Source organism: Garra rufa, chromosome 1, assembly GCF_049309525.1.
Source record: "Garra rufa chromosome 1, GarRuf1.0, whole genome shotgun sequence".
Taxonomy (NCBI): Eukaryota; Metazoa; Chordata; class Actinopteri; order Cypriniformes; family Cyprinidae; genus Garra; species Garra rufa.
In genome coordinates, this window is record NC_133361.1 from 31,406,701 (window position 1) to 31,425,661 (window position 18,961).

At 37.9% G+C, this 18,961-nt stretch overlaps 1 protein-coding gene across 1 annotated transcript; it reads left to right on the plus strand.

Annotated features, from left to right (window-relative positions):
* Nucleotides 1–5,419: 5,419 nt before the first annotated feature.
* Nucleotides 5,420–14,842, plus strand: grifin (galectin-related inter-fiber protein). Its single transcript, XM_073838789.1, has 4 exons — nucleotides 5,420–5,490; nucleotides 7,496–7,575; nucleotides 14,172–14,334; nucleotides 14,449–14,842. The coding sequence occupies exons 1-4, from the start codon at nucleotides 5,479–5,481 to the stop codon at nucleotides 14,611–14,613; spliced, it is 420 nt and encodes a 139-aa protein (XP_073694890.1). The 5' UTR covers nucleotides 5,420–5,478; the 3' UTR covers nucleotides 14,614–14,842.
* The last annotated feature ends 4,119 nt before the right edge of the window (nucleotides 14,843–18,961 follow it).

An 18,961-nucleotide genomic window follows, 5' to 3' on the forward strand; every position in this document is an offset into this window, starting at 1 on the left:
GATAGACAGACAGAGTGAGACAGACAGACAGATAGACAGACAGAGTGAGACAGACAGACAGATAGACAGACAGAGTGAGACAGACAGACAGATAGACAGACAGAGTGAGACAGACAGACAGATAGACAGACAGAGTGAGACAGACAGACAGATAGATAGATAGATAGACAGAGTGAGATAGACAGACAGAGTGAGACAGACAGACAGACAGACAGACAGACAGACAGACAGACAGACAGACAGACAGACAGACAGACAGATAGATAGATAGATAGATAGATAGATAGATAGATAGATAGATAGGTAATAAAGACACAGAACATGAAGGTCAGTAACGGCTTGGCTTTGCACAGCTCTGCACTGATGAAATCTGTAATATTGTGATCACGCCGTATAATGATGCCAAACAACATCTGAACAAATGAAGGTTGCCAGGGGAGAAATATGGCATATGTGCGATGTTTTTGATTCAAACGTTCCTCTCCTCTACAGATTTCCCCTTGTGGCTGAGATTCTCAATAAAAATGTATGTATGGTAATAAATGGGGAATGAAATTTCAGCCCACGCTGATGTGTCTGAGTGATTTTCTTTGATGAGAAAGATTACAGTATGAGCACAGGGACAGCCAACACAAACCTTGGACTCAGACTTTAATGAGGGCATATAGAGTCCTGAATCGTCTTGCATTTACTAAATTAAACTATTTGTGTTATAATTTATGCTGTATAAATAATGCTGAGATATAGTGAATTGTTTCATTCTTGCTGCATTAAACAGTACAACCTTCCCCCAACCTCCACCATATTACCCCACTGGACAATTCATTTCACACTCTTTGACCCAGTGCAGTCATGCATGTGTGGATGCAGATATGCACTTTATGTAACGTCTAAAACTGTGTTTTAGAACTACACTATTCTGTCTATCTGGTTTGTTGGTCAGTCTGTATTTCTGTCTGTCTGTGTATCTTTATGTCTATCTGTTGTTCTGTCGTCTAACTATCATCTGTCTTTCTGTCTTTATGTCTATCTATATATCTATCTATCTAGATGTTTTATTGCCAGATCCAATTTACCAGAAGCTGAGATTGTGAGACCCAAATAATTATAACTTGTGACATGATTAAGAAGTATTCCCCCATTGTAAAACTATACTTTTTTGTCAGTTAGCGAGGCTTTTTCTGGAAGATCATAATTTTAAATTTCTATTGGTAAGGCCCAGTCTCTACTGTAATTTTCTAAAATTGAGAGGCTTTCATGTAGCCCCTCTTCATGAGGTGACAAGAGCAGAAGATCATCGGCATACAGGAGGCATTTGATTTCTTTGCCCTCTAGGGTCAGACCAAGATAAGAGGACTTTTTCGAGTTTTGATGCCAATTCATTAATGTAGATATTAAATAGAGTCGGGCTGAGGTTACAGCTTTGACGGACTCCTTTGGTCTGACTGAAATAATCAGTCCGTTTGTCACTGATTTTGACACAGCATTTGTTTCCATTGTATATGTCTTTTATGATGTCATATGTGACCCTGGACCACAAAACCAGTCTTAAGTAGCACGGGTATATTTGTAGCAATAGCCAAAAATACATTGTATGGGTCAAAATTATCGATTTTTCTTTTATGCCAAAAATCATTAGCATATTAAGTAAAGATCATGTTCCATGTAGATATTTTGTACATTTTCTACCATAAATATATAAAAACTTGATTTTTAATTAGTAATATGCATTGCTAAGAACTTCATTTGGACAACTTTTAAGGTAATTTTCTCAATATTTAGATTTTTTTGCACCCTCAGATTCCAGGTTTTCAAATAGTTGTATCTCAGACAAACATTGTCCTATTTTAACAATCAAACAATATATCAATGGAAAGCTTATTTACTCAGCTTTCAGATGACATAAGAATCTCAATTTCAACAAATTTACACTTATGACTGGTTTTGTGGTCCAGGGTCACATATGTCTTTCCTCCTTTTCCGTTTTGAATTAGTTTTTAGAAACAGTCCATTGTACCAAATCGAAGGCTTTTTTAAAATCAATGAAGCAGCCAAATATTTTTCCTTGTTTTGTTTGATGAACATATTTTTGTATACGTGTGTGGAGTGTGTAAATGTGATTTGAAGTTCTCTGTTTAGGCATAAATCCAATTTGACAATTGTTTAAAATCTTGTGTTCTTGGATAAACTGAATTAATCTGTCATTAATGATCAAAAGTTACTGCTCACTGTGATGCCTCTATAATTATTTGGGCCATACTTCTCTCCTTGTTTAAAAATTGGGGTTATCACATTCTCTTTCCCAGATCTCAGGAAAGTTTCCAGATTTTAATAAAATATTGAATAATTTTAGGATAGCAACTCGTAGTTTGGGGCTGCTGTGTTTTAGCATCTCATTAGATATTCCATCTAAGCCACTTGATTTCTTAATTTTTAGGGATTTTATCTTCTCCGTCAGCTCAGTTAATTCCATGGGCTTGTCTAAATGATTTAGCCTGTCTTTAATAGTATATTCCAGGTTATTTAGTTGGGAGGTCAGATGTGTTTGGGTGGGGATAGAGTTTAGTGAATAGAGTTTTCCAAAATGTTGAGTTCAGATATTTGGGTCATAGATGGGAAGGTGTTTGGCCTCTTTGGATTTTTCAAAAATAATTTCATAAATCCCAAAAAGAATTATGATCAGTTGCCTCCTCATTTTTGTTTATTTTTATTTTTATGTGATCAGTTTTCTTCTGTATTAGCAGTGACTTATATTTAAGGGTTTGTTGATATGTGGCTCGTATTTGTTGGTTTGCTGGGTCTCTGTGTTTTTACTTGATAATGATCGCAGTTCTTTTCTTAGTTTTAGGCATTCTTTCCATCTGTCAGATGGTCTTTCTCTGTCTCTGTCTCTTTTCTTCTGTCTCTGTCTACCCACTGATCTGTAAATATACAGTATGTATCTATGTATCTATCTGTCTCTCTGTCTGTCTGTCTGTCTATCTATCTATCTATCTATCTATCTATTGTGACGTGTCGGCTGCCTCCCCCCTAATTATCATCACCACCCCGTCCCTTATTCGCCGCCCTTCTCCAGGCTCCCGACGGGAGTGGGTGTGTAGGGGAGAGGAGGGGCGCGGAAACATCCCGGGCTGCGGCGTGTGATGAGGATCATGTGAACTGAATGAAGCCTCGTCACCGCCGCTGTTTAAATGCTGAGCGCGCCTCTCCTCAGGAGACCGGTCTCTCCCCCGTGCATGCACGCTGGTGTCCTCGTGGGTCCACGAAGGGGTGAAGAGGGAACCAGCGCCGCCAGGAAGATGAGCTGCTGGACCCGATATCAAAGTAAACAAGCATGTCGATCTTGTGCAGACTGACCACGAGTAATGCGTAAGTTAACCTCATTAAATATTTTAAACGAGAAATAAGAAATTGATTTTAATTGTAGTTACATGTTTGTTAACGAAATAAACCAATTAAAAGCCATTTGTGTGGTGTGGCTTTTCATGTGTTCACCGTTAAGTGCTAGTCTAATTTCAACATTCTCCATTTTCCTTGGGAGCTAATGTGGCCGGAACCAAATTTTACAGGACTGCGTTCTTTGGAAACCTCTCAAGCGGTGAACTTCTACATTCCGATTGGTTGCCGCCGAGCCCGTGTCATAGCTCATTACCATAAAGCTGACCTGACTTCAACTCTCCCTGACGCCCACACCGTCCAAAACGAGCCACGCCGCTCTCGCCGGAGCTCGCCGTTGGCTCACATTGAAAATGAATGACTTCCGGCCACTTTGACGCTCTCGCCGGCGGCGGTGTGAACACACAGTAAACGGGGAGCGCCCCTTGCCTGGACCCTTCCCTACCGAACACTGCCCCTCCTTCACGGAACCCCCAGCACTCGAGGACACCAGATACCCTTTTTATTTTGGACACTTTTACCCCTTGGACACTTGTTTTATTTTATTATATTTAATAAAAGCCTCTCCGAGGCCTGACGCCACATCCACTGTGTCTGTCGTTTGCTCCTCCTGCCACTCTATCTGTCTGTCTGTCTTTCTATCTATCATACTGTTGTTCAATGTACATGTGAATAGCTTTTCTCACATGACTCACACACTAAATTTCCAGATTCCTACAAGCCTAAAGCAAACTTCACCAGAGAGTGTTTGATATCACCACAGCGCCGACATTAGAAGTGGCACGATGTGTCACAATGCTTTGTTTGTGTGTTGTGTTTGATAGTTCATATTAGCATTCTGTTTAGACCCAAACCAGTTCCAAGCCATTTGTTGTCACTGTGTGTCTGAGCTCGCAGTACCCGAGAGGCACTCACAGCCTCATATGAGATGTAATCTAGCAGGATCGAGCCCCTGGCATGCATGAAGATGACAGCGCACTGCGATCGGAATGCCGCTGTGTCCTTCTCTACTATCTCAGGGGTGGAGGAGGGTGTTTAGGGTGGGACCCCTAGCTATATAAACGCCTGGTCAACTGATGAGAAACCAGAGCCATGGGCCATGTGTATAAACACACACACACACTGAACTATACAAACTATATACGATCACTGGCAGAAAGTAGAGTGGGTAATTTCGACATTCAGTCTCCAAAGGCAATAGCAATAAGAGTCGCTTAAGAGCTGTCTGATTTTGTTACTTGCCTTAATGTAGTTTGAGTGATATTGTGTGCAAGACTATGATATTTTATTCATAAACTTTATTGTTGAGGCCTAGGCGGTATAGAAATTCAGAGTATTTTGCAGCTGTAAGCAGGGACATACATTCGACCCTGATGAGCTTTACCAAGCCATTGTGACCAAACACAGACAGGAAATTCCTGAGGGCTGGCAGATTTGATAGGCTATAAAGCCCAAACAGACACCCACATGGATAGTTGTTTAATCCCCAGGATCAGCACCCGATCGTTCACCGCTACAGAAAAAAATATTGAAAAACGTCACATGGCACCTCTCGCCCATTGCTGATGTCAACAATTCCTCTCCGCCAGCTCCTACAGGAGTCCCGGCCGGCTGAAATACGGTCATCAAAATCACATTATCTTCCCCCAGATAATGTATACACTCCATTGGCTGAAAAACAAATCCCGTGATTCATTTCAATAGTGATGTTTTGTGTTTCATAATGAGCGATGGATCGTTAACCACATCGTTATTCCCATATACAGTTTCCATTATATTTTGCAATCATGTTTATGCAACTGGTGAAGTACCTGGATTGCTTGCCGGTGATTCTGACCTAATGTTATTCCTGATTGTCTCTCACAAGCCTCCCATGTGGCCTAGGGCAAAGTTATTGTGTTGCATTGTATTTATATGCTAACTGTTTTTTGCAATGCATAACCTGCCACACACAAAAGCCCATTTTGCAGCCTTGATCCTGCTAAGCTCACCCTCACGTGGTGTCACCCTCTCTTTAAATGACCCCTCACTGCCAAAACACATCCAGCTGGAAGCTGATCAATAGACGGTCGTGCAGACGAGATGACATTACGGGTAAGGAAAACACTGTCTGCTAACCTGTGAACAGAATCAGGTCAAGTTTGCTTACTGTGTTGAGTAACAGCTAAGTGTTTCAAGATTTAGTGATGCTAAAATCTGCTGAGTTGCTGATGTGATTAAAGCAGTTTTCAGTCAGACATTGGTCATTAATTTTAATAATTTAAACCAGAGGTAGGTTTAGGTGATACATTTTTTATTTAAAATGCAAACCTTTTTCTCCTGTAAGACGTTAGTGTGACTCTTAACTCTTCTGCATATCTCATCACTCACTCTCTCTCCCTCTCTGCAAGCTAAACTAATGATTCTTTAATTATTTTTCCATGCGGCTGCACTTAAAGTAATGGGGACATTAAAACAGGCTCAGTTTCGATCTAAAGAACACTCCATCACTACCTGTAAAGCACCAGAAATCATTTCCTTTCCAATGTCACCAAGAGGCTTTTTAAACAGCCAATGGTTTTAGGTACGGCTCCAGATCTTGCACTTTTCTAGCAAGAACTTCACAGGTACTGGATGCTGCTTGCAATATATGTTCATATATGCTGCAAGAAATATCCCGCCTATCTCTGCAAGCAGTTACTGGACTCTGACGCTCTGTGTTGATGAGCACAGAAAGCGTGACGAGTTTTGCAATTCCCCTCGGTTACCCAAACAGTCCTCGCCCTGTGGCACCAAGCTCTATGAAAGTGGCTCATAATCCAGATAACAGAGCATTCTGCACAGCAGAGAAACACATGAAAGTCTCAGATAAAACAGGTGCTGGCCAATGGAGCTGAACTGATAATGTGGATGCAGGCGACGTCTCACCTCTACTCAAATGTTCTTCCAGTCATCGTTGAGTTTATTTTCTGTCAGCCCGATTTCTGCCAGCTATAGCCTAGTAACTTCATATGTTTGTGTGATTTCTAAACTGCTTGGCTTTGCATTCTAACAAACAAGGGTTATAGATTTCACAGTCTTTAAAACAGCATTCTTTGTGTTTTTATTTATGCCTTTATTTATTAGCAGTTTGCAAACTGGCATTTTGCTTACTTCATTAGCAATTAATTTTTATGCCCTGCACGGCAAAAAATTATGGGATTTCATCAGCAGTGACGGATGGGATCAGTTACTTCCTTGCAATCCTTGCCAGCTATCTGTTTGAAAAATTGCTGCTTGCTAGATTATTAATGTCAAACATTGCTTTAGGCTGCGGGATATTGCTTTAACGTCTTCATTTCTTTCTTAAATGGTGATAGCCATGCTGTAAAACAAAGGTCTATTAATTCGTGATGAAATCGGAGATGAGATTCCTGAATGGATGCCTTCAGTAATTGGACAGTTATAGCTTCTAAGCACCCTGGATCGCCTGAACCGTAAATACTCTACATCAGTGATAAATCAATGCTAGGGTTATATATCTGATGATATTTAGTCATCTGGACAGCATTGGCTTCCACTTGTGTCAGTTCCAGAATCTAACAACAGCCAAGTCAATAAAGCTCAAATGTATATTCTAATATCCAGCCTATGGGTGAGATTTCTGGTTCATTAGCCGCTATAGGGAAATAACGAGAGGAATAACAACATGCAGTAAATGATAAAACTGCTTTTACTACAAACCAGTGGGTTCATAATTAACATAATACATTACAATAATATGTTAAAGACAAACCAATTTGCAATATCAAGCAGCAAAGCAAGCTGTTTTCTACACCTAAAAATAGCTGGACATGGATGAGACTGGAAACTAGACCTATAAAATTTACAGAATTTTTCTTCTTACAGGATTAAAAAAAAATTGTGGACATTCTACAAATACTTATGTTCAGTTTTGAGCAAATATTGCCTTTTTAAAAATAATGCTGATTTAATCTCTTTGCTGTAAGCGAATTGTATTTGTGTATATGCTGGGATTGTATTATACTCAAGAGTTATTATTATTGTCAAAACTCTAAATGTAATCTGTACTAATCAGTGAAAGTGATGATGCTTGTTATTTTTTCATGTTTTGAATCAGTTTGAGGCATCATGTCCTGATGGTCTATGTCCAGGATGGAGCATCATCCTGAAAGGAGAGACCCCAGCAGAAGCCAACAAGTAAGTCCTCAATCCCTCCCCAGTTAACAGGTAATATCCTCAGAATTTTAGCTAATGTTCTGCAAGCTTCTCTCAAAGCTGAGCAAACACTCTTTCTTTTGTTTTAATAACATTCTGAAAACATTACCACCAAAACATCTATACATCATTTATGGAAATGCTCTTAACAGGTTCCTTATACAGGAAAAGTGCTAATTAGGACCTCAACCACTCCAAAGAACCGCTGAAGAACCATACTGGTCTTAACAGGTTCTTTATACAGGAACAGTGCTAATTAGGACCTAAACCACTCCAAAGAACCACTGAAGACCTACTGAAGAAACATACTGGTCTTAACAGGTTCTTTATACAGGAACAGTGCTATATAGCACCTCAACCACTCCAAAGAACCACTGAAGAACTATACTGCTCTTAACAGATTCCTTATACAGGAACAGTGCTATATAGCACCTCAACCACTCCAAAGAACCACTGAAGAACCATGTTCTTAACAGGTTCCTTATACAGGAACAGTGCTATATAGCACCTCAACCACTCCAAAGAACCACTGAAGAACCACTGAAGAAACATACTGTCTTAACAGGTTCCTTATACAGGAACAGTGCTAATTAGGACCTCAACCACTCCAAAGAACCACTGAAGAACCACTGAAGAACCATACTGCTCTTAACAGGTTCTTTATACAGGAACAGTGCTATATAGCACCTCAACCACTCCAAAGAACCACTGAAGAACCATGTTCTTAACAGGTTCCTTATACAGGAACAGTGCTATATAGCACCTCAACCACTCCAAAGAACTACTGAAGAACCATTGAAGAAACATACTGCTCTTAACAGGTTCCTTATACAGGAACAGTCCTATATAGCACCTCAACCACTCCAAAGAACTACTGAAGAACCACTGAAGAACCATACTGGTCTTAACAGGTTCTTTATACAGGAACAGTGCTAATTAGGACCTCAACCACTCCAAAGAACCACTGAAGAACCACTGAAGAAACATACTGCTCTTAACAGATTCCTTATACAGGAACAGTGCTATACAGCACCTCAACCACTCCAAAGAACCACTGAAGAACCACTGAAGAAACATACTGTCTTAACAGGTTCCTTATACAGGAACAGTCCTATATAGCACCTCAACCACTCCAAAGAACTACTGAAGAACCACTGAAGAACCATACTGGTCTTAACAGGTTCTTTATACAGGAACAGTGCTAATTAGGACCTCAACCACTCCAAAGAACCACTGAAGAACCACTGAAGAAACATACTGCTCTTAACAGATTCCTTATACAGGAACAGTGCTATACAGCACCTCAACCACTCCAAAGAACCACTGAAGAACCACTGAAGAAACATACTGCTCTTAACAGATTCCTTATACAGGAACAGTGCTATACAGCACCTCAACCACTCCAAAGAACCACTGAAGAACCACTGAAGAAACATACTGTCTTAACAGGTTCCTTATACAGGAACAGTGCTAATTAGGACCTCAACCACTCCAAAGAACCACTGAAGAACCATACTGGTCTTAACAGGTTCCTTATACAGGAACAGTGCTATATAGCACCTCAACCACTCCAAAGAACTACTGAAGAACCACTGAAGAAACATACTGCTCTTAACAGGTTCTTTATACAGGAACAGTGCTATATAGCACCTCAACCACTCCAAAGAACCACTGAAGAGCCATGGTCTTAACAGGTTCCTTATACAGGAAAAGGGGTAATTAGGACCTCAACCACTCCAAAGAACCGCTGAAGAACCACTGAAGAAACATACTGCTCTTAAGAGGTTTTTTATACAGCAACAGTGCTACATAGCACCTCAAGCTACACAAAGAACCACTGAAGAACCTATTTTGTGTATGTGTGTGTAGTTTCAGGTGGTTTGGAGCCTAGGTCTTTAACTTTGCTTCTAGAGACTCACTGTCCTCCAAAGTTTACTTCCAGCTTGCTTCAACACAACTGATTTTCTAAACAATCCTGCAAGTTGTCAAACAGCTGGTTCAGGTATGTTTATAGGGTTGGAGATAAACACTGCAGGACAATGGGTATCTAGGAGCTGACAATTGGAGCTCCAGAAGTTAAATACCTCTGGTTTAGAGAACAACATTAACATTCCCAAAATGTCTGCAAAATAATAATATTGAACACTCCCTTTAATATTGTCCTTATCGTTCACATAACAAAGAAAAAAAATATTTAAAATTACTTAACTTAATGGGAACCTTACGAAAAACGTTCTAAAGAACATATTTTTGTTAGATGCGTCTAAAGCTTATTGCTAAAAAGAAAAACAAAAAGACTTGTCCCAATGGAATGCAATTTATGAAAGTTGCTTTTGTTATCACACTTCAGAATGGACCATGAGATCAGCCAATGAGCCATGAAAGAGAGGGACCATAGCTAAAGAAATCTAATATAGTTAGTTACTTGTTTGACAATATGTTATATATATATATATATATATATATATATATATATATATATATATATATATATACCTGGTTTACATTCCACCTCAGTATCAATTTTCTTTAAACAGAAACATCTACAATCTCTGAGTAAGATTTACTTATACTGAGGAATGATTCATTCATCTGGTTGTTTATAAAGAATAACTGAATTGAACTCTGTGGCTATAATTGAAGAGTAGATCTTGACAATAATAATGCAACAATCACAGGAGACAAGCACATATGCGGCAATTAATTTATATGCTATATTATTCAAAAAACCAAATGTAAGAGATTTCTCCTGGGCAGGGCCGTTTGAAGGAATTTGGGGGCCCCAAGCAAAATGGACATGGAGGCCCCCTGCACACACACAAAGGAACCACAGCATAGCCATACAGTTTTATAATAAAAAATAATGTTTTTTTTATTAATATAATCCATCTGTTCAGGTACAGAATGCATCACAGAGTGTCTGACACCTAGAAATTTGACAGGCACTACTGTATATAAAAAAATCTGAAATGTCCATGGGCAAAAGTGACTAGTATTTACACAGTTTGATGGGAATTCAGTAGTGATTTGCAGTTTTTTTCTAACAATATGACAGCACACACTTATCAGTTTAAACTCTGGGCTGTGCAGGATATCAGCTATAATTATAGAGCTTGTGGTACCTTGTGCTGAAGAGGAAACATCAGCACTGAGAAGTGATGCATCTGTTGATGTTGAGGATGAAGTTGATGGTGTAGCTGGGAAAATAATAATTAAAAAAAAATCTGAAATTACCATTTCACTGTTAGCATATTGAAAGAGGTCACTTTTAACAGCTCAGCTCAGGTCAGTGAGAGAAATTCACTCTACCTTCATCAGTGGAGGTATCCTTAGGAAGAGTCTGAGGGCTGAGAAATTTAAGCAAAGCACCTTGAGGGAGAAAGAAAAGATGGTAACACTTTATAATAATAACAATCATTAATGGAAGGTAAATTGACAGTTAATTAATCTTTAGCTATGCATTTACTGAATGAGCACTGTGCAGCTGTTCGTCCGACTGTACTCTATTTTATTTTATTTTTCTAAACTGTTTTAATTATTCTTATTTCTTTTTATTATTTTAATTTCTTATATGTAAAGAACTTTGAATTGCCGTTGTGTATGAAATGTGCTATATAAATACACTTTTTACTGTTAACAAACAATGAAATTATAATTAAATGTTTACTGATTATTAGTAGAGCTGTGAGTCGACTACCAATGCTTAAAAACATCCCAAGCTAATGTTTGATGCACAGAATTTATTTTATGGTTTAGCATGCTATGCCACTTTCATCAAAACCTTTTACAAAGCTATAGCAATGTCATGTCATTAAATATGATAAACAGCGATTCTGGAACAGATCTGCGTCTTCCTTATCCCGTTAAAAACATATTACAGTATGTAACCATATTCCTCCGTTCAAAAAAAAAAAGTTGCTCTAACTGTTCGTTACAAGCAGCATTTGCTGTCAGGCAGGTAGCTTAGCTAACATAAATAAACATATTTCTGCTAGCCTACCTGCTGCAAAATTGCACCAAGACAAGTAGAGCTATTTTACATGTGTAATTTATCACTTACCACTGTCTTGTTTTTTCTTATCCTCCTCTTCCTTTCTCTTCTTTCTTTTTTGGCTTCCTGAAGCATAATTCCGCTTCATGACTGCCGAGGAAGTTTTGTATTTTGCCGGCAGCAGAGATCGCGTGGTTGGCTGAGGGCCTGTCCACACGGAGACGCGTTTCGCTGTATACGCATACATTTTTTATCGTATTGGCGTGTCATCCACACGGATCCGGCGTTTTAGGAGACTGAATCCGCTATTTTTTGAAACCGGGTCCCAAAGTGGATAAATCTGAATACGACACCCTCGCGGTTTCGTGTGTACAGCCAATCCGTATATTTTCTGAAACGATGATGTCATCACATCACGTGTCGGCTTCGTCACACGTAACAGCAACAACAATATTGGGGGACTACATGACTGTGTTCGTGTCGCTACTAAGCCTGCTAGCTTTATTACAGCAAAATCTATTGCTTCTATGCAACTGTTATGAGCAACAAGCGATACTGTTCACATCTTCGTATTCTTCTTCTTAGTACGAATACAGCGCGCAAGGTTATGCGCATGCTCAAAGTCTTCTTCTCCGTGTATAGTGTATATCTATGGCAGAATTACAGCACCCCACACTGGTCTGGCATATATACTACACCGTTTTCAGTGGTTTCGTGTGTACGGAACTTTTTTTTAGAACGAGGGAAAAAAAAAGATCGGATAGGGCACGCACCGGCTTCGTGTGGACTGTAGCGCGGTGACGTCAGGTACCTACGTCACGTATGTGTTTACCGCGCATGCGCAAAGTGACGTATGGTATGTATATAACACGCATGCGCGCTATTCTTACTGGCGTTACTGCGCAATGTGCGCATGTGCATGTTCATTAACTTTTTTTAAACTATTTTTGTTGTTGTTTTCTCTTGTCCTCATGTGTCATGTTTATAGTTTTAATTATTATATATAAAAATATATATGTATTGTGGCGGGAGGAGCAAACGACAGACACAGTGGGTGTGGCGTCAGGCCTCGGAGAGGCTTTTATTAAACAGAAAGTAAAAGAAAACAAGTTTCCAAGGGGGTAAATGTGTCCAAATAAACGGGGAATCTGGTGTCCTCGTCGTGAAGGCGCCTGCTCAGGTCCGGGGCGCGAGGGGGGCGGCTTCTTCAGCGGCATCTTCCTTCTCCGCCTACGCGGCACTTCTGGGGGATGAAACGGCCCGGCATCCTGGCCCGTCAGCCGTCACGGGTGCGGTCCTTATCCGGACCCGCAGCGGCGGTGATGAGGCTTCATTCAGTTCACGTGCTCCTCATCACACACCGCCAGCCCGGGATGTTTTCGCGACTCTCCTCTCCCATACACACCCACTCCCGTTGGGAGCCTGGAGAAGGGCGGCGAATAAGGGACGGGGTGGTGATGATAATTAGGGGGGAGGCAGCCGACTCGTCACAGTATATACAATTATATTTTGTTTTGTTGTTTGCAATAAAAGATCACTGTTATCAGTTTGGTTTTTTGGAGGCACCATGCATAAAATGGGATGTAGACACTGAAAATATACTGTATGTAGTCTATTTAACTTAATACTACTTTATTGGCTTAAATATTCCACAGGCAGAATTGCCAAAGCAACAGAAAAATGTCCATAATTATACTAAATAAACAAGAATCATGACAGAGGAAAGGTTAAAATAAGAAACATATAAGGTGCAGAGTAATGTTACAATAAATACAGTGAAATAAAGTGCAACAATGTTAATACCTTGTATATAATACTACACAAATATTACAGAATAAACTCTGTAATTCCATATAATTTTACCTCAGACATGGTTAAAATCATGGATTTGTGCTGTACTACATATTACTGTTTTTTCCCCTTCTTTTTTTTCACCTTATTATGTTAAGTATGCGCATGCGTTTTAATGACGCGTTACGTCAAAAACGACGCGAAAACGCCTAATGTCACCACGCAATGCAAATTACACAGGCATACCATACGTCACTTTGCGCATGCGCAGTAAACACATACCTGACGTAGGTACCTGACGTCACCGCGCTACAGTCTGCAGCGAGGAGTACTTGGGGTTGGCTGGCTGCTGTCAGCGAGGGGGGCCCCCTTGAGGGGGATCCCGATAACACTGTCATTGCACTTTACTGCATTCACTATCAATGGGGCGCTCACACAGTTTGTCACTGCATTTTATTCTTAACCAGTCGTTGTCTTGGGGCCCCAGGCCAGCTCGGGGCCCCAAGCAATTGCTTGGTTTGCCTGCCTTGTCGCGACGGGCCTGCTCCTGGGATCCACTCAGATGTGGTTCAATTATTATTCCTGTATAGAGACTGATACTAGCTAAAATATAATTTGGGTGAAAACGTAATTTTCTCCCATCATTTCTTGTTTAGCATTCACTTGTGATGGAGAAACGCTCAACGCAAGTGTCTCATCTTAGTGCAATGATAGCCCTTCAAGCAGAGGTTTCAGGTTCTGTATTGGCCAAAATGATTTGTTCATTATAGCGTATGTGTCTTTCTCTGTCCTCAAGGTTTGAGATCAATTTCCTGTGTGACCGCGATGACAGAATAGCGTTCCATTTCAACCCTCGCTTCACTGAGTCACATATCATCTGCAACTCCTACATGGCCAACCACTGGGGCCAGGAGGAGAGGTGCAGCAGCTTCCCCCTCGGGATAGAAGAGCCTTTCCAGGTGATAAAGCATCGCAAGTACATTTTTATGGATATAATATCATGAGCAGCAGGAATGATGTTTGATTATGAGTGAGGATGATTTAGTCAGCATCGACTTCTTGTCTCTCAACAGATTGAAATTTACTCTGACAATGAAAACTTCCATGTCTACATCGATGAAACTAAGGTGATGCAGTACAAACACCGTGTGGAAGACCTGAAGACCATCACGAAATTACAAGTGGTGAATGACGTCAATATTTCCTCTTTAGAGATTACCAAAAAACATTTTTACTAGGTGGTAGGTGGTAATTAAGGCCAAACAGATGATTCATTTGGAGTGAGCCTTGTGTTTGTTTTTGGTGGGTTATTGTTTTTTTTGCGTTTCTGTTTACACACCTTTCAATACTCATAATTATCCTTTTGGGTTAATTATACTCAGTAAAGGTGTGATTACTGGCATTGCCATGCCTTACCTGAACTCCATATTCATATGAATTCGTGAATAAATGGGAGGTTTGAAAAGATTCCTGAGTGACTCAGAATTTCTGTTTTCCCACAAAATCAATGTCAAAATTAGATTCTGCAGATACATCTGGGTCTGCTTATCATAAAATGTCCTGAGAAAAAAAAATGCTAAAAATATGCTCTTTCAAATACATATATAATATGAACATATGTGTCATTGAAAAACAACAAAACATGAAACCTGAAATATGTTTCATTTTGTCTTTACACAAAAGCATTTTAATGTAGCATGAAAATTTAAAATGATACAAAGCACATATATGTGACCCTGGACCACAAAACCAGTCTTAAGTCGCTGGGGTATATTTGTAGCAATAGCCAAAAATACATTGCATGGGTCAAAATTTTTGATTTTTCTTTTATGCCAAAAATCATTAAGAAATTAAGTAAAGTTCATGTTCCATGAAGATTTTTTGTAAAATTCCTACTGTAAACATATCAAAATGTAATTTTTTATTTGTAATATGCATTGTTAAGAACCTAATTTGGACAACTTTAAAGGTGATTTTCTCAGTCTTTTTGATTTTTTTGCATCCTCAGATTCCAGATTTCAAATAGATGTATCTCAGCCAAATATTGTCCTATCCTAACAAATCATACATCAATAGAAAGCTTATTTATTGAGCTTTCACATATGATGTATAAACATATGATGTATAAATCTCAGTTTTGTCAAATTTAACCTTATGACTGGTTTTGTGGTCCAGGGTCACATATGACAATTAATCAAACTGACATAAAATTCTTAGTACTTAAACCAGTTGTCCAATATAAAAAATATAATATAATATATAATAATATAATAATAAAACAATAAAAATAAGTACACTGAACTGTATATAGAATTTGTACTCTGAAATAATAAATAAATCAATAGAAAATATATTAATTTTTAGGGCTGTCAAAACTATTAACTGTCTCAATAATCATATCTAAAATAAGTGTATATTTAAATTATGTATGTGTGTTATTTTATTTTGTATGTGGAATTTGAAATTAATCGATGTGACAGCCCAAAAAATTTAAAAGTTAATTAATGTATTTTATATAATATCAATTATATAATATATATATATATATATATATATATATATATATATATATATATATATATATATATACACACACACACACACCATTTTCTGGGTTCAGAAAGGTTTTTGAAAGCAGTCATTTATGCTCACCAGGGCATAATATTAATGCAGTAAACTGTTGAATATTATTCCCATTTAAAATGCAGTTAAATCCTGTGTTAAAGCTAAATTTTCAGCATCATTACTTTACTTTTCATTGTCACATGATTCTTAATAAATCATTCTAATATGCTGATTTGCTGCTCAGGAAACATTTCTTACTATTATCAACTTTGAAATATGTTACAAATATTTGTTGATATTTTTTCAGGAATGTTTATTGAATAGAAAGCTAAAATAGAAGTCTTTTGTAACATTATAAAAGTGTTTACTTTTTTGATCAGTTTAATGCATCCTCTTTGAATAAAAGAAAGGGCAAAAAACATTACTGACCCCAAACTTTTGAACAGTAGTACAAAGTGACAAATGGTCAAAATCTTTTTTTAATCATATGATGATGCACTGTATTTTCAATTTTTGGCAGAGACTGCACATGACGTCAAATACTAGTGAGAGTGCTGATCTGTAGCCTAACAGTGACAGGCAGGCTAAATATAGCTCAAACTAAGTGCCTTTACCAAGTGCATTACATCATAAAGGCCTCACATCATATAATATTATATATAGCCTAAAAAGCCATTAAACGCTGATAATAGACTGTTTAATGGCAGGTTACCCTACACAATGTGGCAAAGTTAATGTCTATGTAAAGAAAACTTTCTTCAATAGCATTTATGCAGCTAAAACTTTAAGCTGTGCCAATAGAGTACTAAACTTAATGTGGAAGCTACCCTGTGAAATATTAAGTAAAAAATACTATCTCCTGTGGCTGTATTTGTGACTGCATTTGCCCTCTGTGCTTAATGGTGCAACGTGCTGTGGTTTTAGAGCAGTGTTGTCACAGTTTGTTTTATGTCTTCAAAGCAGGGTTTGCTTGTGTGGACATTTTTTTCCACTCATGCTCATTAAGTTTGAACTGGCGGATCGCACACGTGCTGATCAATACCATCACTCTGGACTACGCTATTGACTCGAGCTTCATTGATCAAGCTGTTTGGTGTGCTTGTTGTTTGGTTTTTTTAGGCATGTTTGTGCTTTTTATGTACTTTTTAGTCTAACATATAGAGGGTGTGCACTTACAATTTGGTCGGTTACCCAGATGCGCGGCCATACTGGAGATACTCTGATGTAAACAACAGTATGGATTGCACGATTAATGTACAACAGAATACATTGTTCTGCTAATTTATGCTGGCTAAACCACTGAAAAACGTGTGGAAGCTGCTAAATCATAGAGGACTTAGAAAGGGTGCAATATTTTGACAAATTTAAGTTAATAGGCAGAGCTGGGTAGATTACTTACAAATTGTAATCCGTTACTGATTCCAGATCACAAGACAAAATTGTAGTCAATGTAATCTTTTACATTACACATTTTAGTTAATATAATCAGATTACTTTTGGAGTACTTTTAGATTATTTTTGATTTATTGTTTTAAATAGGATTATCTTGTACTATAATGATGTAAAAAAAAAAAAAAAAAAATCAAAGAGTAGGAAAATATGTCCCTTTCATTGTAATTTACAACATGAAGTGCATTAAACGTTATATTACATCAAGGTTTCCCAAACTAGGGTTCGTAAAAGAACTGCAAGAGTTTAATGAAAAGCTAGCAATTAATTTAATCATAACTAAAAAAGAAATAAAGAAATAATTTTAAAACACAGTCCCTTTCGAAGGTATTTCTACAGTCTTTATTTTAAAATAACAATATAATATAAAATAAAACACTCACTAAAAAAGATCAAATATTTTTATTTACCTGCATGCATGCCATGTGACTATTAATCAACAAAGAAAATGCAAATGTGATACTTAATTATTGAAATATTTGTTTTAAAATCTTAAAGTAAAACATACTTAAAGTATATTTGGTGAATAAGGTTTAGATGCCAAAACGTTTTGGCATGCCTGCATTACATGTAAGTAAGAAATAATGTGAATATATGCAGTTTAATGAGTTTGAAAGTCAAAAGCCTTCCAAAGACATAATAATACATGGTTAAAAACATGATAATTCAAATAAAAATGAATGTGTTCATCAGTTGATGCAATGTTGAAACCCTTCTTAAACCTAAAATGATTTTTGTACATTTTTGTACACAAAACTGGAATTTCTAAATGTATTTAATCAGTAGGCTATTTTAGAAAGAAAAATTTGAAAGATGAAAAAGAGAAATAAGCGAGAATCGATGAATTATGAATCATTTATTGATATTGTGCGAATAATATGTAATCATGTAATCCATAAAAAGTAATTGTAGTCTGATTATGAGTATTTTCACTCTAATTACAAGTACTTTATTTTTGGAATCTGATTACGTAATTTAGATTAGTAAAGATACATATGAGGAGTATTAATTCGGATATTAGCCTAATACTTCACCTACCTGACTGGAAATGATAAGAACAAATGTGAATGTTGTCAAGATTCTTGTCCTGGAAATCCTGGTTCAGTTTGGCCAACCACAAGCGTGTTTTGTTCCTCAGACAGTCTTTTGCATTCTTCTCCTTGATTTGTTAACTTTTGACCAAATGTTTTACCCGGTCTGACCAATTAGCACAGCCCAAAACATGACAATAATAGACCTTAAGCACGGAGCATTCTTTAGAACTTCCACATAAAAATAAGCCAACTCGTAAACTTACGCTGAAGCTCATTTTATATGTGCTATATATTAGGTGGACACTCTTGAGACGTCTTATCAGAAACTGAGAAAAATTATAATTGCAACATTATAAACAATGTTAGCGGCATGAACATTCAGTTTCATATTATTTAACAACATATAGGCTAATTTAAATGCGGAGCCTGGTAATCCCGTACTCACGGTATCTGCATAGTTGTACATTTAAATGCTGACAGCTAAACACTATCATAAGGTGTTTAGGCTAACGTTAACCGGAACCCTCACCGGAGTTCT

Bases quoted from the DNA above. Each gene is read 5' to 3' on its own strand.
- grifin (XM_073838789.1), top strand. The intron at 7,576-14,171 runs GTAAGTCCTCAA...TCTGTCCTCAAG, and splicing joins ACCCCAGCAGAAGCCAACAA to GTTTGAGATCAATTTCCTGT. The intron at 14,335-14,448 runs GTGATAAAGCAT...GTCTCTCAACAG, and splicing joins GGATAGAAGAGCCTTTCCAG to ATTGAAATTTACTCTGACAA.